Source organism: Oncorhynchus mykiss, chromosome 23 (genome assembly GCF_057628025.1).
Source record: "Oncorhynchus mykiss isolate SJ-2025 chromosome 23, ASM5762802v1, whole genome shotgun sequence".
NCBI classification, from domain to species: domain Eukaryota; kingdom Metazoa; phylum Chordata; class Actinopteri; order Salmoniformes; family Salmonidae; genus Oncorhynchus; species Oncorhynchus mykiss.
Genome location: NC_143044.1, coordinates 44,853,422 through 44,875,730, shown reverse-complemented (window position 1 = coordinate 44,875,730; position 22,309 = coordinate 44,853,422). Strand labels below are relative to the sequence as shown.

General features: G+C 43.3%; 1 protein-coding gene across 3 annotated transcripts in view; it reads right to left on the bottom strand.

Annotated features, from left to right (window-relative positions):
• The window catches only part of LOC110503037 (phosphatase and actin regulator 2), a 74,311-nt gene extending 52,468 nt beyond the window's left edge, over positions 1 to 21,843 (bottom strand). The window contains exon 1 of one of the 3 annotated variants that reach the window (XM_036960796.2): positions 21,613 to 21,843. In XM_036960796.2, coding sequence (XP_036816691.1) covers positions 21,613 to 21,745 — 133 coding nt within the window. In that variant the 5' untranslated portion in view covers positions 21,746 to 21,843. Of the gene's footprint in view, positions 1 to 4,174; positions 4,242 to 21,612 lie in introns of those variants that run through there. The other 2 variants (XM_036960797.2, XM_036960799.2) reach the window with 2 other exon arrangements.
• Positions 21,844 to 22,309: the final 466 nt, after the last annotated feature.

The following is a 22,309-nucleotide window of genomic DNA, read 5'->3' as shown; positions in this document are numbered from 1 at the left end:
AGCCAGAGACATCGGGGCTTATGATCACATAAAGGTTCACTATGAGAGAGAGGAGAGCAGCAGCAGACAGCCAGAGACATCGGGGCTTATGATCACATAAAGGTTCAATATGAGAGAGAGGAGAGCAGCAGCAGACAGCCAGAGACATCGGGGCTTATGATCACATAAAGGTTCACTATGAGAGAGAGGAGAGCAGCAGTAGACAGCCAGAGACATCGGGGCTTATGATCACATAAAGGTTCACTATGAGAGAGAGGAGAGCAGCAGTAGACAGCCAGAGACATCGGGGCTTATGATCACATAAAGGTTCACTATGAGAGAGAGGAGAGCAGCAGCAGACAGCCAGAGACATCGGGGCTTATGATCACATAAAGGTTCACTATGAGAGAGAGGAGAGCAGCAGTAGACAGCCAGAGACATCGGGGCTTATGATCACATAAAGGTTCAATATGAGAGAGAGGAGAGCAGCAGCAGACAGCCAGAGACATCGGGGCTTATGATCACATAAATGTTCACTATGAGAGAGAGGAGAGCAGCAGCAGACAGCCAGAGACATCGGGGCTTATGATCACATAAAGGTTCAATATGAGAGAGAGGAGAGCAGCAGTAGACAGCCAGAGACATCGGGGCTTATGATCACATAAAGGTTCACTATGAGAGAGAGGAGAGCAGCAGCAGACAGCCAGAGACATCGGGGCTTATGATCACATAAAGGTTCACTATGAGAGAGAGGAGAGCAGCAGTAGACAGCCAGAGACATCGGGGCTTATGATCACATAAAGGTTCACTATGAGAGAGAGGAGAGCAGCAGCAGACAGCCAGAGACATCGGGGCTTATGATCACATAAAGGTTCACTATGAGAGAGAGGAGAGCAGCAGTAGACAGCCAGAGACATCGGGGCTTATGATCACATAAAGGTTCACTATGAGAGAGAGGAGAGCAGCAGTAGACAGCCAGAGACATCGGGGCTTATGATCACATAAAGGTTCACTATGAGAGAGAGGAGAGCAGCAGCAGACAGCCAGAGACATCGGGGCTTATGATCACATAAAGGTTCACTATGAGAGAGAGGAGAGCAGCAGTAGACAGCCAGAGACATCTGGGCTTATGATCACATAAAGGTTCACTATGAGAGAGAGGAGAGCAGCAGCAGACAGCCAGAGACATCGGGGCTTATGATCACATAAAGGTTCACTATGAGAGAGAGGAGAGCAGCAGTAGACAGCCAGAGACAGAGGTCTACCCACCCATTGCTCATCCACGTCAAAATAGACCATGACGATGTCGGACTGTTTGTCTTCATTGAAAAATCACTACCACTATCTGTAGCAAATGACAGATCTGATTTTCCTCAATTGGAATCCAATTGTTTTTGTTCAGACATGCTGCTAAGCTTATTGATGTGTTGTACATTAAAGATGTGGATTGGCTCAAAACCGTTGGCTTAGTGTCATTGATTTTCACAATTCTTACAGTTACTTTGGTCCATTACACTGTTTGGACTGAGACTGATCTGTTACTTCATATGCTGTCACACTGTACTAAAGCTGTTTCAATTACAAGTTCAATTGAAAGGACAACATAAGACTAGACAAAATAACATTTGTAAGACTGCATTGGTTAATTCCCCAATGGAAGTAGTGCCACATTTCCCGCCATTGAGTACATCTATTCTGGGATAGGATTGGTTGTGACAGAATAAAGTAATGCCACAGGGTAGCCTTTAGCCTTGTTGAGCATCAGGATTTTCTACAACACTACGACACTGCTGAATCACTGTGGTCTGAGGCTATGCAAATGTGGACAACCTGACTCATATGATACCATATACAAATTCTGTTTTGCATTGTAAAACACAGATTGAAGAACACAATCTAAGAACACATCTAGTCAAATGGCTACCCAGACTATTTGCATTGCCCCCCCCCCCCCTCCTCACCATTGCCACTCTCTGTTGTCATCTATGCATAGTCACTTTAATTAACTCTACCTACATGTACATACTACCTCAACTAACCAGTGCCCCCACACACTGACTCTGTACCGGCACCCCCTGTATATATTGTTATTTTTACTGCTGCTCTTTAATTACTTGTTACTTTTATCTCTTATTCTTATCCATATTTTTTGAAACTGCACTGTTGCTTAGAGGCTCGTAAGTAAGCATTTCACTGTAAGGTCTGTTGTATTCGGCGCATGTGACTAATAAAATTTGATATGATTTGATTTGACAATCTACTGTTAAGAATCCACCTGGACCATATGAAATCATGTGTAAAGAAATATACATACTGTACCTATAACAGACTCACAAAGTCATGACATATGGCTTCGTATCTTATCTTTCTATGCATCACATCATAGATCAATACTGCAGTATTATCACAGGTGAACTTGACTTATATTTCTGTCTGTGAGATCTATGTACCTAGCCCTCCGTGTGAGTCTAATTTCTCCACTAGAGAAAGTTAGGAGTTAAGCTGGAAGTTATGACATGAGTTAACAAACAGTGAAATGTTATGACATTCACAGTGTGGCAAACTTAATTAAACTTATCAAATGGCATTGCCTAAATATAGACTGACTGTAATCCACTACAAGACACAGAGTCATCATACCCTGTCATTAGCTGTGACTACCCTGTCACTAGCTGTGACTACCCTGTCATTAGCTGTGACTAACCTGTCACAGGCTATGACTAGCCTATCATTAGCTGTGACTAGCCTGTCACTAGCTGTGACTAACCTGTCAGTAGCTGTGACTAACCTGTCACAGGCTGTGACTAACCTGTCACAGGCTGTGACTACCCTGTCACTAGCTGTGACTACCCTGTCACTAGCTGTGACTACCCTGTCATTAGCTGTGACTAACCTGTCACAGGCTATGACTAACCTATCATTAGCTGTGACTAGCCTGTCACTAGCTGTGACTAACCTGTCACTAGCTGTGACTAACCTGTCACTAGCTGTGACTAACCTGTCACAGGCTGTGACTAACCTGTCACTAGCTGTGACTAACCTGTCACTAGCTGTGACTACCCTGTCACTAGCTGTGACTACCCTGTCACTAGCTGTGACTACCCTGTCACTAGCTTTGACAACCCTGTCACTAGCTGTGACTACCCTGTCACTAGCTGTGACTACCCTGTCACTAGCTTTGGCTACCCTGTCACTAGCTGTGACTACCCTGTCACTAGCTTTGACTACCCTGTCACTAGCTGTGACAACCCTGTCACTAGCTTTGACTACCCTGTCACTAGCTGTGACAACCCTGTCACTAGCTTTGACTACCCTGTCACTAGCTGTGACTACCCTGTCACTAGCTTTGACAACCCTGTCACTAGCTGTGACTACCCTGTCACTAGCTGTGACTACCCTGTCACTAGCTGTGACTACCCTGTCACTAGCTTTGACTACCCTGTCACTAGCTGTGACTACCCTGTCACTAGCTTTGACTACCCTGTCACTAGCTGTGACAACCCTGTCACTAGCTTTGACTACCCTGTCACTAGCTGTGACTACCCTGTCACTAGCTTTGACAACCCTGTCACTAGCTGTGACTACCCTGTCACTAGCTGTGACTACCCTGTCACTAGCTGTGACTACCCTGTCACTAGCTTTGACTACTCTGTCACTAGATGTAACTATATAATATGTTATGAGATGATGAATATAATATTCTTAGAGGTAATCTCTCTAAGTGATAAGGCTTTATGTGTATCTTTAAATAATCAAATAAGTACAATACAAAACAGGTTTTTAAACAATTTAGGCACAAGCTAAGTTATTTAAACAACTCTAATCCAACAAAATAACATTACAGGAATGGGTTTTTGCCTGGCAGTGTTCCCTAAACAGCTGATCTGAATACACAGAGGGAAAGTCAAAAGGTTCCTCCTCAATAAGTAGGGTAGATAGCAATCCCAACTGTCTCTCGGCAACCCTCTTCATGCATAGTCCAGGGGCAATGTATCCAACAGAGAACTCCTACTACCAACTACTGTAACAGCACACACACAACAATCACAAGGACAATAAATTCTCTCACACACACAAATACACACAGACACACAGGAACATAGACACACACAGAAACACAGACACACACAGAAACATAGACGCACACAGAAACATAGACACACAGACACAGACACACAGACTAAAGGGGACTCACGAGCATGCTCCATGACTGGAAGAAAATGATCACCCTTGTGAGCTGATCCTTTCTTTTCCTCATAACTCTCTTTCCCTCCCTCCCTCTCTCTCTCTCCCTCCCCTCTCTCTCTCTCTCTCTTTATCTCTCTCCCTCTCTCCCTCTAACCCTTCCTTTGCAGGGAGCTGGCTCTCTAATGTTCATCAGTGTTCCTTGCTGCATGCCTCTCTGCAGTGGACATGACCATGAAGCCAGTGGAGGCTGCTGAGGGGAGGACAGCTCATAATAATGGCTGGAATGGAGCAAATGGAATGGCATCAAACACATGGAAACCATGTTTGATGTATTTGATACCATTCCACTGATTCCGCCATTACAACGAGCCCGTTCTCCCCAATTAAGGTGCCACCAACCTCCTGTACATGAAGCAGCCCAGTGAGCACACAACAACCATTACCTCCATTAGCAAGGCTTGATTGAGCCAGTCTGGAACCATCAAATGGAGCCTCCCTGTCCACTGAGGCTTTTAGCTGCAACCTGAGGCCACAGGGAGGAAGATAGAGAGGGGGGGGGGCTCTGCAACTATCATTAAAGCCAGGCTGATTTCATTACTGCTATTCACCTAAAAAAAATATTCTCTCTGCACCCCAGACTCCATGTGCCAATACCCATCACGACGTTCAGAGGCAGAATGGAAAGTTATGTGAGGTTGAAGTCGGTGAACCAGTGGGTTCGAGGGCTGTGTGGAAAGTCTCTGAAAAAAAAACAGTTTAGTCTATTTTGAAGCGCAGTGTTGAAATTAGCCAACGTTCTAAAAGGAATGAGTCATAGTAGCTGATATTTTCTTCTCTGGCAGCAGACACTTCAGAGTGGGCTTTCAGAGAACAAACACTTGAGGGTATTTAGATCTCTGGCTCAGCCAGGAGTCTATAAGAAGGCTGTAAATGGCATTGCAATATAGAACAGAGCAAGCATACAGTATGAAGCCTGGGCAGGTAAGGGTATATTTCATTGTTAGGATAATCTCTCATGGACAGATGCAAGTAACCTAATCAAGAATCTTACGCAATAATGCAAGATTTTAGTATCTGGTGTCCTAGATTATTGTTAGGCTATTGACAAGATAACGACTGAAAGTGCTGCCACTTAAGAATTTCACTCACAACCTGTCTAGTCTCCCAGGAACCAGCACCTGATAAGTAGCTAAAGAGCCATGGGGGTTGAGATGAGAAGAGGCCTCCAAGGCCTCCTAACAAGTCCTTAGCCCTTTATGGTCCTAACAAGTCCTTAGCCCTTTATGGTCCTAACAAGTCCTTAGCCCTTTATGGTCCTAACAAGTCCTTAAGGACTTGTTAGGGGCCATACAGGGTTAAGGACTTGTTAGGGACCATAAAGGGCTAAGGACTTGTTAGGACCATAAAGGGCTAAGGACTTGTTAGGACCATAAAGGGCTAAGGACTTGTTAGGACCATAAAGGGCTAAGGACCTGTTAGGACCATACAGGGTTAAGGACTTGTTAGGACCATAAAGGGCTAAGGACTTGATAGGACCATAAAGGGTTAACCCTTTATGGCCCCTAACAGGTCCTTAACCCTTTATGGCCCCTAACAAGCTTGATGACTAATTTAGAACGGCAAGTAAATTATAGCAATCTGAACAAGGTGCAAACTTGTGCCCTGCTAACTCTCCCTGATGGGGCTAAAACTGAACTGCATTATTAAAGTAGCTGCATATACTCAATACTCACACAGGTCATATTTGAGAGTCAAAGTCCATGTTAAATTTCTGCCAGTGTTTCAACACATGATGTAATTGAATGTATTTAATCACTATTGTGTGAACAGCATTATTACAAGTTATGTTGACAATATCCTCCATGTCCTTTTGGTCTTGCGGATATTAATGACCAACAGTGTGACATTAACTGAGCTGGGTTACTGTTTGACAACTGGGTCAGCTCGACTGGGATGGAAATTGCATTTACATAGTTTTGAAAGTGACAGCGGAAACAAGTTTGTATTTTTAGACTCTTTAAGGAATGATAAACACAGTGAGCCACTGACCTGGCACAGTCAGGTTGTTGTGTAACTTAAAGTCACACCGTACCGTATTAAAGGTTGAGTTTTACTATGTTGGAACTTGTAACCCATATGGTCATTGGACAAAGTATGTGGCTGCAGAATAGATGCAGACCCATGATGACGAGTCATAACTATATATATATATAGCTAAGGACTTGTTAGGACCATAAAGGGCTAAGGACTTGTTAGGACCATAAAGGGTTAAGGACTTGTTAGGACCATAAAGGGCTAAGGACTTGTTAGGACCATAAAGGGTTAAGGACTTGTTAGGGGCCATAAAGGGCTAAGGACTTGTTAGGACCATAAAGGGCTAAGGACTTGTTAGGACCATAAAGGGCTAAGGACTTGTTAGGACTTGTTATATATATATATATATATATATATATATATATATATATATATATATATATATATATATATATATATAAAGACATCAAAGCAAAATAAACCACTGAAAAACAAACACATGGGAAAATATCCTATCGGCTTTCAAAGATAACCAGGGCAGCATGGAAATCAGTGATGAAAGACCCCTCTCACAAAGATAACCAGGGCAGCATGGAAATCAGTGATGAAAGACCCCTCTCACAAAGATAACCAGGGCAGCATGGAAATCAGTGATGAAAGACCCCTCTCACAAAGATAACCAGGGCAGCATGGAAATCAGTGATGAAAGACCCCTCTCACAAAGATAACCAGGGCAGCATGGAAATCAGTGATGAAAGACCCCTCTCACAAAGATAACCAGGGCAGCATGGAAATCAGTGACGAAAAACCCCTCTCACAAAGATAACCAGGGCAGATTGGAAATCAGTGATGAAAGACCCCTCTCACAAAGATAACCAGAGCAGATTGGAAATCAGTGATGAAAGACCCCTCTCACAAAGATAACCAGGGCAGCATGGAAATCAGTGATGAAAGACCCCTCTCACAAAGATAACCAGGGCAGATTGGAAATCAGTGATGAAAGACCCCTCTCACAAAGATAACCAGAGCAGATTGGAAATCAGTGATGAAAGACCCCTCTCACAAAGATAACCAGAGCAGATTGGAAATCAGTGATGAAAGAATCTGTGCCGTACTAAACCCAGACTGGTCTGTTACTTCATATGCTGTCACACTGTACTAAACCCAGACTGCTACCCTGGTTACAAAGATAACCAGGGCAGCATGGAAATGAGTGATGAAAGACCCCTCTTACAAAGCAACCCTTTGTGTGTTTGATGCTGAGTCTTTTGGCATCGCCGTCTCACAGGGCCACGATTTTGCATTCAAGGGAGCAGAGAGCTTTAGGCTTGGAAAGATGATCAAGGAAGATGTTCGAGGTGTTTTCCCTGCCTCCCCCACAGGTCAGTGGGGGTAAACCCAGGAATACATGTCTTCTCATGTCGCTGCCTGAGGTACAGACTCAAAAATACTTATTTACTGTAACGTTATGCAGGGAGACAGAATACTTCATAATGGCAGGCCCTTCAAAACAGAGGAGATATTGAAGTTTGAACTTCAATGTCTTTATTCCAGAAGCTTCCCTCTGTATGTGTTGATCATCACAACTCAAGATGAGGATATGACTCCAAAATATTGACAATAAAACAGGAATAGAATGGATCTGGAATGAATATCAGCCAAGTCCTCAAATCGATGAGCGGATATGATCGACATCTGAGGGAAGATCATTTCAGGGGAAGGGAATTATGTGATGTTGTTCAGCGGCATTGAAATAGTCCCAGCCAGCCAGAGACAAATTAATATTGCGTTTCAGTCGGAATCACTGAACTGATCTTAGTTAGAAGCAGACATCTGCACCCACACAGCTGCCTGCCTAGAGATACTGTAACACGTTCTAATTATATTTTTATGGCCAACTGCTTAGATTACCCCTCTTTCACTTTCAGTTCCTTCCCAGTCTAGAGATTGATTAGTGTCAGAGGAAGATCACTTCCCTTGGTTCCACTCTACCAACACTGCAGTGACTACAGGTCCTTGTGAGGGGTTGTACTTTCCCAGAAAATGGGGTTACCTTAACTAATCCAGTTGTAACCATAGTAATTAACACACAAACATAGCATGTTTTGATGTTCATTGATACTACCTTACCAGACCAGTTAGCCTTGTTGAGAAACCAACAAGACTGCTACAGTACAAACTCTCTTAGAATGTAGTCTGAGAATCATTTACATGATATGCAGTACGAGTCAAAAGTTTGGACGCACCTACTCATTCAAGGGTTTTTCTTTATTTTTTACTATTTTCTACATTGTAGAATAATAGTGAAGACATCAACATTATGAAATAGCACATATGGAATCATCTAGTCACCAAAAAAGCGTTAAACAAATCAAAATTTATTTTAGATTTTAGATTCTTCAAAGTAGCCACCCTTTGCCTTGATGACAACTTTTCATACTTTGGCATTCTCTCAACCAGCTTCACCTGGAATGCTTTTCCAACAGTCTTGAAGGAGTTCCCACATATCCTGAGCACTTGTTGACTGCTTTTCCTTCACTCTGTGGTCAACTCATCCCAACTCATCCCAAACCATCTCAACTGGGTTGAGGTCAGGTGATTGTGGAGGCCAGGTCATCTGATGCAGCACTCCATCACTCTCTTTCTTGGTCAAATAGCCCTTACACAGCATGGAGGTGTGTTTTGGTTTATTGTCCTGTTGAAAAACAAATGATAGTCCCACTAAGAGCAAACCAGATGGGATGACATATGACTGCAGAATGCTGTGGTAGCCAGGCTGGTTAAGTGCGCCTTGAATTCTAAATGAATCACAGACAGTTTCACCAGCAATGCACCGACACACCATCACACCTCCTCCCTCATGCTTCACAGGGGGAACCACACATGTAGAGATCATCATTTCCACCGGTCTAATGTCCATTGCATGTGTTTCTTGGCCCAAGCAAGTTTCTTCTTATTATTGGTGTCCTTAAGTAGAGGTTCCTTTGCAGCAACTCGACCACGAAGGCTTGATTGACGCTGTCTTCTCTGAACAGTTGATGTTGAGATGTGTCTGTTACTCTGTGAAGCATTTATTTGGGCTGCAATTTCTGAGGCTGGTAACTCTAATGAATGTATCCTCTGCAGCAGATGTAACTCTGGGTCTTCCTATCCTGTGGCGGTCCTCATGAGAGCCAGTTTCATCATAGCGCTTGATGGTTTTTGCGACTGCACTTGAAGAAACGTTCAAAGTTCTTGAAATGTTCCCTATTGACCGATCTTCATGTCTTAAAGTAATGATGGACTGTCGTTTATCTTTGCTTATTTGAGCTGTTCTTGCCATAATATGGACTTGGCATTTTACCAAACAGGGTTATCTTCTGGATACCACTCCTACTTTGTCATAACACAACTGATTGGCTCAAATGCATTAAGAAGGAAAGAAATTCCACAAATGCACAAATTAAAAAGGCACACCTGTTATTTAAAATGCATTCCAGGTGACTACCTCATAAAGCTGGTTGAGAGAATGCCAAGAGTGCCCAAAGCTGTCATCAAGGCAAAGAGTGGCTACTTTAAAGAATCTCAAACATAAAATATATGTTGATTTGTTTAACACTCTTTTGGTTACTACATGATTCCATATGTGTTATTTCATAGTTCTAACGTCTTCACTATTATTCTGCAATGTAGAAAATAGTAAAACTAAAGAAAAACCCTGGAATGAGTAGGTGTTCTAAAACTTTTGACTGGTACTGTACATTGTTATAATGACCTAGCTAAGATTGAATGCAATGCTGGATATGTTGGAAACACAATTATGACCAGCTGCATTGTGTTAAACACAGGCAGTAGCAAAGGGCACAGAAAGTGTGATACTTAGTAATTTGGAGTGTCAAATTCAAACTGAATGTCTATTTTGGGAGTATTGTCCAGAAAGGGTACAATGTGCACAGCGTGCTACACTGCCTAGCTCCCTTACAGTGTAATTACATGACTAATTGAGTGTAGGGAGGAACAGTATTCCTCCCTACACTTGATTCTGAAGGGGCAAAAACCTATAATGATCACAACAAATCATTACTTCCCAGAGCTTCTCTAAGAGTCTGAAACCCCTTCCATTATTATTTGAGAGAGCGCAACAACTCTGAGTTGGAAAGGTCAGAGGTACTCAAATGAGAGACAAATAGTACACTTTCAAGACAAGTTCTTATTAAGCAAAACAATATATAAATGGTATATTAACTAGATCATTTCCATGTAGGCCTTTATTGTGGTGATGTGTGGCCCTGTACTGTTATATTTATTAGAAGACCACATACTGTATATATATTTATAAACTGGGTGGTTCCAGCCTGAATGCTTACTGGCTAAAAGCTGTGGTACATGAGACCGTATACCACGGATATGACAAATCATTTATTTTTACTGTTCTAATGACATTGGTAACCAGTTTATAATAGCAATAATAGCAATAAGACACCTCAGGGGTTTGTGGTGTATGGCCAACTAACCAAAACACCAGTCTCAACGCCAACAGTGAAGAGGCAACTCCGGGATGCTGGCCTTCTATGCAGAGTTGCAAAGAATAAGCCATATATCAGACTGGCCAATAAAAATAAAAGATGAAGATGGGCAAAAGAACACACACACTGGACAGAGGAACTCTGCCTAGAAGGCCAGCATCCCGGAGTCACCTCTTCACTGTTGATGTTGAGACTGGTGTTTTGTGGGTACTATTTAATGAAGCTGCCAGTTGAGGACTCGTGAGGCATCTGTTTCTCAAACTAGACACTCTAATGTACTTGTCCTCTTGCTCAGTTGTGCACTGGGGCCTCCTACTCCTCTTTCTATTCTGGTTAGAGACCGTTTGTGCTGTTCTGTGAAGGGAATAGTACACAGTCTTGTACCAGATCTACAGTTTCTTGGCAATTTCTTGCATGGAATAGCCTTCATTTCTCAGAACAAGAATAGACTGATGAGTTTCAGAAGAAAGTTCTTCATTTCTGGCCATTTTGAGCCTGTAAACGAAGCCACAAATGCTAACGCTACAGATACTCAACTATTCTAAAGAAGGCCAGTTGTGTTGCTTCTTTAAATCAGCACAACAGATTTTGGCTGTGCTAACATAATTTGCAAAAGGGTTTTCTAATGATCAATTAGCCTTTTGAAATGATAAACTTGGATTAGCTAACACAATGTGCCATTGGAAGAAAGGAGTGATGGTTGCTGATAATGGACCTCTGTACGCCTATGTAGATATTCCATTAAAAACAGCCGTTTCCAGCTACAATAGTCATTTACAACATTAACCATGTCTACACTGTATCTCTGATCAATTTGATGTAATTTTAATGGACAAAAAATAGCTTTTCTTTCAAAAACAAGGAAATGTCTAAATGACCCCAAACTTTTGAACGGTAGTGTATATATACCCTTTTCAAAACAAGTTGGCCTGAGTTACAACTGAGATACAACAGACACAGGAAATGAGCTCCAACAAAAGGAGCTTTCCCCCCCTCTTGTGGATATTTGAGAAACTACCAGACAATAGCCAGCATTTCCTGCTATTACTCTACATGTGTTATCACACTTCCTGCTGCAATAAAGTGCAAAGAATGAATGATGGCAATACATAACCCGACTTTTGTCTGCAAAATATTTCTGGTTTAGGTAATGTGATCTAGATCATTTAGTTTCAGGTTATTTTTATTAACAAGGCAAGGCAACACACAGACACCAATCGGCAGACTTTGGCTAGATACAGACGATGATAATATACAGATGTAGAATCTTAATTTAAACACCCTGCTGCAGGAGGAGTTTCCTGCAATGCAGGACATTTAAAACATATTGTGTATTTGAGGTTTAAAACGACTTCTGAAGTTTGTAATTTCCGTTTAGACATTTGAAAAATATATCAACCCCTACAAATGTATAATCCACATAATCATTCACATTTCCTGTTGCTGCAGGATTCTTTTCCTGCTGTAGCAAACTGGCTCAAATGAAGATCCTACAGCTGTACTGTAGCATGCATGAATTCAAGATCCACTTAACTAGACTACTCTGAAAGGGCAGAAGGACAGAAGTGGAAAACAAAGTTGACTGATGACAGGAAGTGGACTGTCAGTAGACATAATGTACTGATGTGACATTTGATAGAGGAGGCATGGTAAAGCTGGGGACTAATGTCAGTAAATTGTCTGCGAAAGCCTTGCCATTGTACATACTGTATGAGAACCTTATGACCACATCAGTGTGAAATATGTGAACATTTAACCCACACAGCTGTGACAATGAAGAAGTAATACAGATATGGTGTTCATAATGCACTTCTGAACGATATGGAATATCTCACAAACAAAGTCCTTCTTCTATAGGAAATAATCTATGTGGAATAAAGAACAAGGCCTTTACTGTGACGATTAACAGCCCATTCTCACCAGAGCCTATTAAACCTCAGAGGAACACAGCTCCATAGGACATCAAGACTAGAGGCATTATAGCTCTTTGAAGGTCTGTGCACTTTGCAGAAATGACAACAGGAAACCACTGCAGCATTGGGCACCTTAGTTCTATATAAAGGTCATTCTAGAGAAGGGGACTCAGCAACTTCTCTCTTGGAAACGTGATCTCATTATGCTATCTTTGTCATTGTCAGTTCATGATATCAAGTACATCCATTAATTGAAAAACATGAGGGCAGTGGTGGAAAAAGTACCCAACTGTCATACTTGAGTAAAAGTAAAGATACCTTAATAGAAAATGACTCAAGTAAAAGTAAAAGTCACCCAGTAAAATTCTACTTGAGTAAAAGTATAAAAGTATTTGGTTTAAAATATACTTAAGTATCAAAAGAAAAGTATAAATCATTTCAAATTCCTTATACTACGCAAACCAGATGGGACTATTTTATTTTATGGAAAGCCACAGGCACACTCCAACACTCAGACATAATTGGCAAACAAAGCATGTCGGTTTAGTGAGTCCACCAGATCAGAGGAAGTAGGGATGACCAGTGATGTTCGGTTGATAAGTGCATGAATTTCATTACTTTGCTGTCCTGCTAAGCATTAATAATGTAACAAGTACTTTTGGGTGTCAAGGAAAACGTGTGGAGTAAAAAGTAACATATTTTCTTTAGGAATGCAGTGAAGTAAAAGTAGACGAAAATATAAATAGTCCAGTATGGATAAGATGCCCCAAAAAATGACTTAAGTAGTATTTTTGTTCACTTTACCCCACTGCATAAGGGAAATCATAATTCATGATTGATTGTTAATCAACAACAACACATTATACATTGTTGGAGTTTTTATGTTGAGGCCTGCCTATATTAGATAGAAAGCATGAACGTACGTGTTTTAAAGTTGAAGTTTGTGACCGGAATCACAATGAGGAGCACCAGATGCCTTGCATGTTTAAAACAAATATATATATATATATATTTACAGTTGAAGTCAGAAGTTTACATACACCTTAGCCAAATACATTTAAACTCAGTTTTTCACAATTCCTGACCTTTAATCCTAGTAAAAAGTCCCTTTCTTAGGTTGGTTAGGATCACCACTTTATTTTACGAATGTGAAATGTCAGAATAATAGTAAAGAGAATGATTTTTTTCAGCTTTTATTTCTTTCATCACATTCCCAGTGGGTCAGAAGTTTACATATACTCAATTAGTATTTGGTAGCATTGCCTTTAAATTGTTTAACTTGGGTCAAACGTTTCGGGTAGCCTTCCACAAGCTTCCCACAATAAGTTGGGTGGATTTTGGCCCATTCCTCCTGACAGAGCTGGTGTAATTGAGTCAGGTTTGTAGGCCTCCTTGCTCGCACACACTTTTTCAGTTCTGCCCACACATTTTCTATAGGGTTGAGGTCAGGGCTTTGTGATGGCAAAATGGCTTAAGGACAACAGTCAAGGTATTGGAGTGGCCACAACTTTGGAAGTATGCTTGGGGTCACTGTCCATTTGGAAGACCCATTTGCAACCAAGCTTTAACTTCCTGACTGGTGTCTTGAGATGTTGCTTTAATATATCCACATAATTTTCCACCTCATGATGCCATCTATTTTGTGAAGTGCACCAGTTCCCCCTGCAGCAAAGCACCCCCACAACATGATGCTGCCACCCCCGTGCTTCACGGTTGGGATGGTGTTCTTCGGCTTACAAGCCTCCCCTGTCACGCCCTGGTCGAAGTATTTTGTGTTTATTTTCATTTATTTGGTCAGGCCAGGGTGTGGCATGGGGTTTTGTATGTGGTGTGTTGGGTTTGTAGCTTAGTGGGGTGTTCTAGTGAAGTCTATGGCTGTCTGAAGTGGTTCTCAATCAGAGGTAGGTGTTTATTGTTGTCTCTGATTGGGAACCATATTTAGGCAGCCATATTCTTTGGGTGTTTCGTGGGTGATTGTCCTTGTAACTCTTGTGTTAGTTTGCACCAGTTTAGGCTGTTTTCAAGTTACGTTTATTGTTTTGGTATTGATTCCTCCTCGTCCGAGGAGGAGATAGAAGAAAGCCGTGACAGAATCACCCACCACAAATCAAATCAAATCAAATCAAATCAAATCAACTTTTATTTGTCACATACACATGGTTAGCAGATGTTAGTGCGAGTGTAGCGAAATGCTTGTGCTTCTAGTTCCGACAATGCAGTAATAACAAGTAATCTAACTAACAATTCCAAAACTACTGTCTTGTACACAGTGTAAGGGGATAAAGAATATGTACATAAGGATATATGAATGAGTGATGGTACAGAGCAGCATAGGCAAGATACAGTAGATGGTATCGAGTACAGTATGTACAAATGAGATGAGTATGTAAACAAAGTGGCATAGTATTGTATAAAGTGGCTAGTGATACATGTATTACATAAGGATACCGTCGATGATATAGAGTACAGTATATACGTATGCATATGAGATGAATAATGTAGGGTAAGTAACATTTATATAAGGTAGCATTGTTTAAAGTGGCTAGTGATATATTTACGTCATTTCCCATCAATTCCCATTATTAAAGTGGCTGGAGTTGAGTCAGTGTCAGTGTTAGTGGTGGCTGTTTAACAGTCTGATGGCCTTGAGATAGAAGCTGTTTTTCAGTCTCTCGGTCCCAGCTTTGATGCACCTGTACTGACCTCGCCTTCTGGATGATAGCGGGGTGAACAGGCAGTGGCTCGGGTGGTTGATGTCCTTGATGATCTTTATGGCCTTCCTGTGACATCGGGTGGTGTAGGTGTCCTGGAGGGCAGGTAGTTTGCCCCCGGTGATGCGTTGTGCAGACCTCACTACCCTCTGGAGAGCCTTACGGTTGAGGGCGGTGCAGTTGCCATACCAGGCGGTGATACAGCCCGCCAGGATGCTCTCGATTGTGCATCTGTAGAAGTTTGTGAGTGCTTTTGGTGACAAGCCGAATTTCTTCAGCCTCCTGAGGTTGAAGAGGCGCTGCTGCGCCTTCTTCACGATGCTGTCTGTGTGAGTGGACCAATTCAGTTTGTCTGTGATGTGTATGCCGGGGAACTTAAAACTTGCTACCCTCTCCACTACTGTTCCATCGATGTGGATAGGGGGGTGTTCCCTCTGCTGTTTCCTGAAGTCCACAATCATCTCCTTAGTTTTGTTGACGTTGAGTGTGAGGTTATTTTCCTGACACCACACTCCGAGGGCCCTCACCTCCTCCCTGTAGGCCGTCTCATCGTTGTTGGTAATCAAGCCTACCACTGTTGTGTCGTCCGCAAACTTGATGATTGAGTTGGAGGCGTGCGTGGCCACGCAGTCGTGGGTGAACAGGGAGTACAGGAGAGGGCTCAGAACGCACCCTTGTGGGGCCCCAGTGTTGAGGATCAGCGGGGAGGAGATGTTGTTGCCTACCCTCAACACCTGGGGGCGGCCCGTCAGGAAGTCCAGTACCCAGTTGCACAGGGCGGGGTCGAGACCCAGGGTCTCGAGCTTGATGACGAGCTTGGAGGGTACTATGGTGTTGAATGCCGAGCTGTAGTCGATGAACAGCATTCTCACATAGGTATTCCTCTTGTCCAGATGGGTTAGGGCAGTGTGCAGTGTGGTTGAGATTGCATCGTCTGTGGACCTATTTGGGCGGTAAGCAAATTGGAGTGGGTCTAGGGTGTCAGGTAGGGTGGAGGTGATATGGTCCTTGACTAGTCTCTCAAAGCACTTCATGATGACGGATGTGAGTGCTACGGGGCGGTAGTCGTTTAGCTCAGTTACCTTAGCTTTCTTGGGAACAGGAACAATGGTGGCCCTCTTGAAGCATGTGGGAACAGCAGACTGGTATAGGGATTGATTGAATATGTCCGTAAACACACCGGCCAGCTGGTCTGCGCAACAGGACCAAGCGACGTGGTGACAGGCAGGAGCAGCAGCAGCAGTGGGAGAGGCTGCACTACTTGGAGAAATGGACTTGGGAGGACGAATTAGAAGGAAGAGGACCCTGGGTTCAGCCAGGAGAATATCGCCGCCCCAAAGAGGAGCTGGAGGCGGCAAAAGCGGAGAGGCGGCATTATGAGGCGCTAGCACGGCAGAGCGGATGGAAGCCCGAGAGTCAGCCCCAAATATTTATTGGGGGGGGGGGGGGCTAACAGGGAGTATGGCTACGCCAGGTAGGAGACCTGCGCAAACTCCCTGTGCTTACCTGGGGGCTAGAGAGACCGGGCAGGCACCGTGTTATGCTGTGGTGCGCACGGTGTCTCCAGTGCGGGTGCATAGCCCGGTGCGGTACATTCCAGCTCCGCGTATCGGCCGGGCTAGAGTGAGCGTCAAGCCAAGTGCCATGAAGCCGGCTCTACGCATCTGGTCCCCAGTGCGTCTCCTTGGGCCGGCTTACATGGCACCAGCCTTGCGCACGGTGTCTCCGGTTCGCCTGCATAGCCCAGTGCGGGCTATTCCACCTCGCCGCACTGGCAGGGCGACCGGGACCATTCAACCGGGTAAGGTTGGACAGGCTCGGTGCTCAAGAGCTCCAGTGCGCCTGCATGGTCCGGTCTACCCAGTACCACCTCCACACCCCAGCCCCCCGGTAGCAGCTCCCCGCACCAGGCTTCCTGTGCGTGTCCTTGGCCCAGTACCACCAGTGCCAGCACCACGCATCAGTCCTACAGTGCGCCTCGCCTGTCCAGCTGTCCGGAGTCTCCCGCCTATCTAGCGCTGTCAGAGCCTTCCTCCTCTACAGCGCTGCCGGAGTCTCCCGCCTGTTCAGCGCAGTTGGAGCCTTCCTCCTCTTCAGCGCTGCCGGAGTCTCCCGCCTGTTTAGCGCTGCCAGAGCCTTCCGCCTCTACAGCGCTGCCGGAGTCTCCAGCCTGTTCAGAACTGCCAGTCTGCATAGAGCTGCCAGTCTGCAGGATGCCGCCAGAGCTGCCAGTCTGCAAGGAGCCGCCAGAGCTGCCAGTCTGCATGGAGTCGCCAGAGCTGCCAGTCTGCATGGAGCAGCCAGAGCCTCCAGTCAGCATGGAGCAGCAAGGGCCGCCAGTCAGCATGGAGCAGCCAGAGTCACCAGTCAGCATGGAGCAGCCAGTCAGCATGGAGCAGCCAGAGCAGCCAGTCAGCATGGAGCAGCCAGAGCTGCCAGTCAGCATGGAGCAGCCAGTCAGCATGGAGCAGCCAGAGCAGCCAGTCAGCCAGACTCTTCCAGATCTGCCAGTCAGCCAGACTCTTCCAGATCTGCCAGTCAGCCAGACTCTTCCAGATCTGCCAGTCAGCCAGACTCTTCCAGATCTGCCAGTCAACCAGACTCTTCCAGATCCGCCAGTCAACCAGACTCTTCCAGATCCGCCAGTCAGACAGGATCTGCCAGAACCACCAGCTAGCCAGGATCTGCCGGATCCAACTACCTGCCTGAGCTTCCTCTCAGTGCTGAGCTTCTTCTCAGTGCTGAGCTTCCTCTCAGTGCCGAGCTACCCCTCAGAGGTATTGGAGTGGCCACAACTTTGGAAGTATGCTTGGGGTCACTGTCCATTTGGAAGACCCATTTGCAACCAAGCTTTAACTTCCTGACTGGTGTCTTGAGATGTTGCTTTAATATATCCACATAATTTTCCACCTCATGATGCCATCTATTTTGTGAAGTGCACCAGTTCCCCCTGCAGCAAAGCACCCCCACAACATGATGCTGCCACCCCCGTGCTTCACGGTTGGGATGGTGTTCTTCGGCTTACAAGCCTCCCCTGTCACGCCCTGGTCGAAGTATTTTGTGTTTATTTTCATTTATTTGGTCAGGCCAGGGTGTGGCATGGGGTTTTGTATGTGGTGTGTTGGGTTTGTAGCTTAGTGGGGTGTTCTATTGAAGTCTATGGCTGTCTGAAGTGGTTCTCAATCAGAGGCAGGTGTTTATCGTTGTCTCTGATTGGGAACCATATTTAGGCAGCCATATTCTTTGGGTGTTTCGTGGGTGATTGTCCTTGTAACTCTTGTGTTAGTTTGCACCAGTTTAGGCTGTTTTCGGTTTTCAAGTTACATTTATTGTTTTGGTATTGATTCGTGTTTACGTTATTTTATTAAACATGAATCTCAATTGCCTCGCCGCATTTTGGTCCGATCCTTGCTACACCTCCTCGTCCGAGGAGGAGATAGAAGAAAGCCGTGACATCCCCATTTTTCCTCCAAACATAACGATGATCATTATCGCCAAACAATTATATTTTTGTTTCAACAGACCAGAGGACATTTCTCCAAAAAGTACAATCTTTGTCCCCATGTGCAATTGCAAACCGTAGTCCGGCTTTTTTATGGTGATTTTGGAGCAGTGGCTTCTTCCTTGCTGATCGACCTTTCAGGTTATGCCAATATAGGACTCCTTTTACTGTGGATATAGATACTTTTGTACCTGTTTCCTCCAGCATCTTCACAAGGTCCTTTGCTGTTGTTCTGGGATTGATTTGCACTTTTCGCAGCAAAGTATGTTCATCTCGAGGAGACAGAACGCATCTCATTCTAGAGCGGTATGAAGGCTGCGTGGTCCCATGGTGTTTATACTTGCGTACTATTGTTTGTACAGATGAACGTGGTACCTTCAGGCATTTGGAAATTGCTCCCAAGGATGAACCAGAATTGTGGAGGTCTACAAAATGTTTTCTGAGGTCTTGGTTGATTTCTTTTGATTTTCTCATGATGTCAAGCAAAGAGGCACTGAGTTTGAAGGTAGGCCTTGAAATACATCCACAGGTACACCTCTAATTGACTCAAATTATGTCAATTAGCCTATCAGAAGCCTCTAAAGCCATGACATAATTTTTGGAATTTTCCAAGCTGTTTAAAGGCACAGTCAACTTAGTGCATGTAAACTTCTGACCCAATGGAATTGTGAAACAGTGAATTATAAGTTAAATAATCTGTCTGTAAACAATTGTTGGAAAAATTACTTGTGTCATGCACAAAGTAGATGTCCTAACCGACTTGCCAAAACTATAGTTTGTTCACAAGAAATGTGTGGACTGGTTGGTAAACATACACCTAACTGTATGTAAACTTCCAACTTCAACTGTATATACAGTGCCTTGCGAAAGTATTCGGCCCCCTTGAACTTTGCGACCTTTTGCCACATTTCAGGCTTCAGGCTTTTTGTGAATAATCAACAACAAGTGGGACACAATCATGAAGTGGAACGACATTTATTGGATATTTCAAACTTTTTTAACAAATCAAAAACTGAAATATTGGGCGTGCAAAATTATTCAGCCCCTTTACTTTCAGTGCAGCAAACTCTCTCCAGAAGTTCAGTGAGGATATCTGAATGATCCAATGTTGACCTAAATGACTAATGATGATAAATACAATCCACCTGTGTGTAATCAAGTCTCCGTATAAATGCACCTGCACTGTGATAGTCTCAGAGGTCCGTCAAAAGCGCAGAGAGCATCATGAAGAACAAGGAACACACCAGGCAGGTCCGAGATACTGTTGTGAAGAAGTTTAAAGCCGGATTTGGATACAAAAAGATTTCCCAAGCTTTAACATCCCAAGGAGCACTGTGCAAGCGATAATATTGAAATGGAAGGAGTATCAGACCACTGCAAATCTACCAAGACCTGGCCGTCCCTCTAAACTTTCAGCTCATACAAGGAGAAGACTGATCAGAGATGCAGCCAAGAGGCCCATGATCACTCTGGATGAACTGCAGAGATCTACAGCTGAGGTGGGAGACTCTGTCCATAGGACAACAATCAGTCGTATATTGCACAAATCTGGCCTTTATGGAAGAGTGGCAAGAAGAAAGCCATTTCTTAAAGATATCCATAAAAAGTGTCATTTAAAGTTTGCCACAAGCCACCTGGGAGACACACCAAACATGTGGAAGAAGGTGCTCTGGTCAGATGAAACCAAAATTGAACTTTTTGGCAACAATGCAAAACGTTATGTTTGGCGTAAAAGCAACACCCTGAGCACACCATCCCCACTGTCAAACATGGTGGTGGCAGCATCATGGTTTGGGCCTGCTTTTCTTCAGCAGGGACAGGGAAGATGGTTAAAATTGATGGGAAGATGGATGGAGCCAAATACAGGACCATTCTGGAAGAAAACCTGATGGAGTCTGCAAAAGACCTGAGACTGGGACAGAGATTTGTCTTCCAACAAGACAATGATCCAAAACATAAAGCAAAATCTACAATGGAATGGTTCAAAAATAAACATATCCAGGTGTTAGAATGGCCAAGTCAAAGTCCAGACCTGAATCCAATCGAGAATCTGTGGAAAGAACTGAAAACTGCTGTTCACAAATGCTCTCCATCCAACCTCACTGAGCTCGAGCTGTTTTGCAAGGAGGAATGGGAAAAAAATTCAGTCTCTCGATGTGCAAAACTGATAGACGTACCCCAAGCGACTTACAGCTGTAATCGCAGCAAAAGGTGGCACTACAAAGTATTAACTTAAGGGGGCTGAATAATTTTGCACGCCCAATTTTTCAGTTTTTGATTTGTTAAAAAAGTTTGAAATATCCAATAAATGTCGTTCCATTTCATGATTGTGTCCCACTTGTTGTTGATTCTTCACAAAAAAATACAGTTTTATATCTGTATGTTTGAAGCCTGAAATGTGGCAAAAGGTCGCAAAGTTCAAGGGGGCCGAATACTTTCGCAAGGCACTGTATATATATATATATATATATATATATAATAAACCCACAATCAAAATGACTGCATATCCTCATTTGATCACAGAGAGGTGTAGCATAATGCATTAAAAAACTTTAATTATGAATTATATGCATGTCAAGCCCTGCCATTCAATTTCTTCCAAATATACTTTTAACTAACTCTGCTTTCATCTGTGGTACAACCATTTTCAGTGTTTTTCATTAAGTTATACATTTTTCATTTTGACTGCAATAATTGACTATTATTTAAACAAAACTAAATTTGCAAAATATGGACGAGGTTATACATATTTGGCGCGTGTAGGCTATTGAAATACTCACCTGAATGTGCGCCTCGCAGTCTCAACAGTATTCTAGACCTGAAACCAGACGTGTCACTGTGAGAACGAACTCTGCAAATCGGAGAGAACGTCTTCAAATCGGGGAAACTGTCTTCATTGGCCATCTGATCCATGGAACACCGAGTGATATATACAGTATTGTCGGATGTGCTGACAATGACAGGGGACAGCGACAGCTTTTAAGAAGATCAGTAACCCCTCCCCTCGACTTGTTGTTCCGCTCTAGAAGATCGCTGTACAATTCACTCAATTCACTTTCAATGTACTTGTACAAAAATACAGTATTTGGGTTAATAGTGTGTCATAAAGTTGGGAATTAAGAAGATATGAGAGAGGAAATATGATCTGTCTAAATATATATATATAGTCATAATATTTAGATTAGTGATAAAGACAAAATAACATAATCCACCCTAAACGATTAACATAATCCACCATAACCCAATTTTATATTAGATATATTTTTATCAATAAGGGATTTAGGCCTGCCATTTTAATTGTGGTATAATTTGCCACAAGTGAAGTTACCAAAACAATTCATTTGGTGGCAGTATTGTTTCAGCAAAAATAGTCTGATTTTTGACAGTTATTATTATAACAATTTTGACACTTATTGACACTTATTGGGGCCCTTCTGGGGCTATTTTACAAATTATTTAAGTAATGCATAACATGTA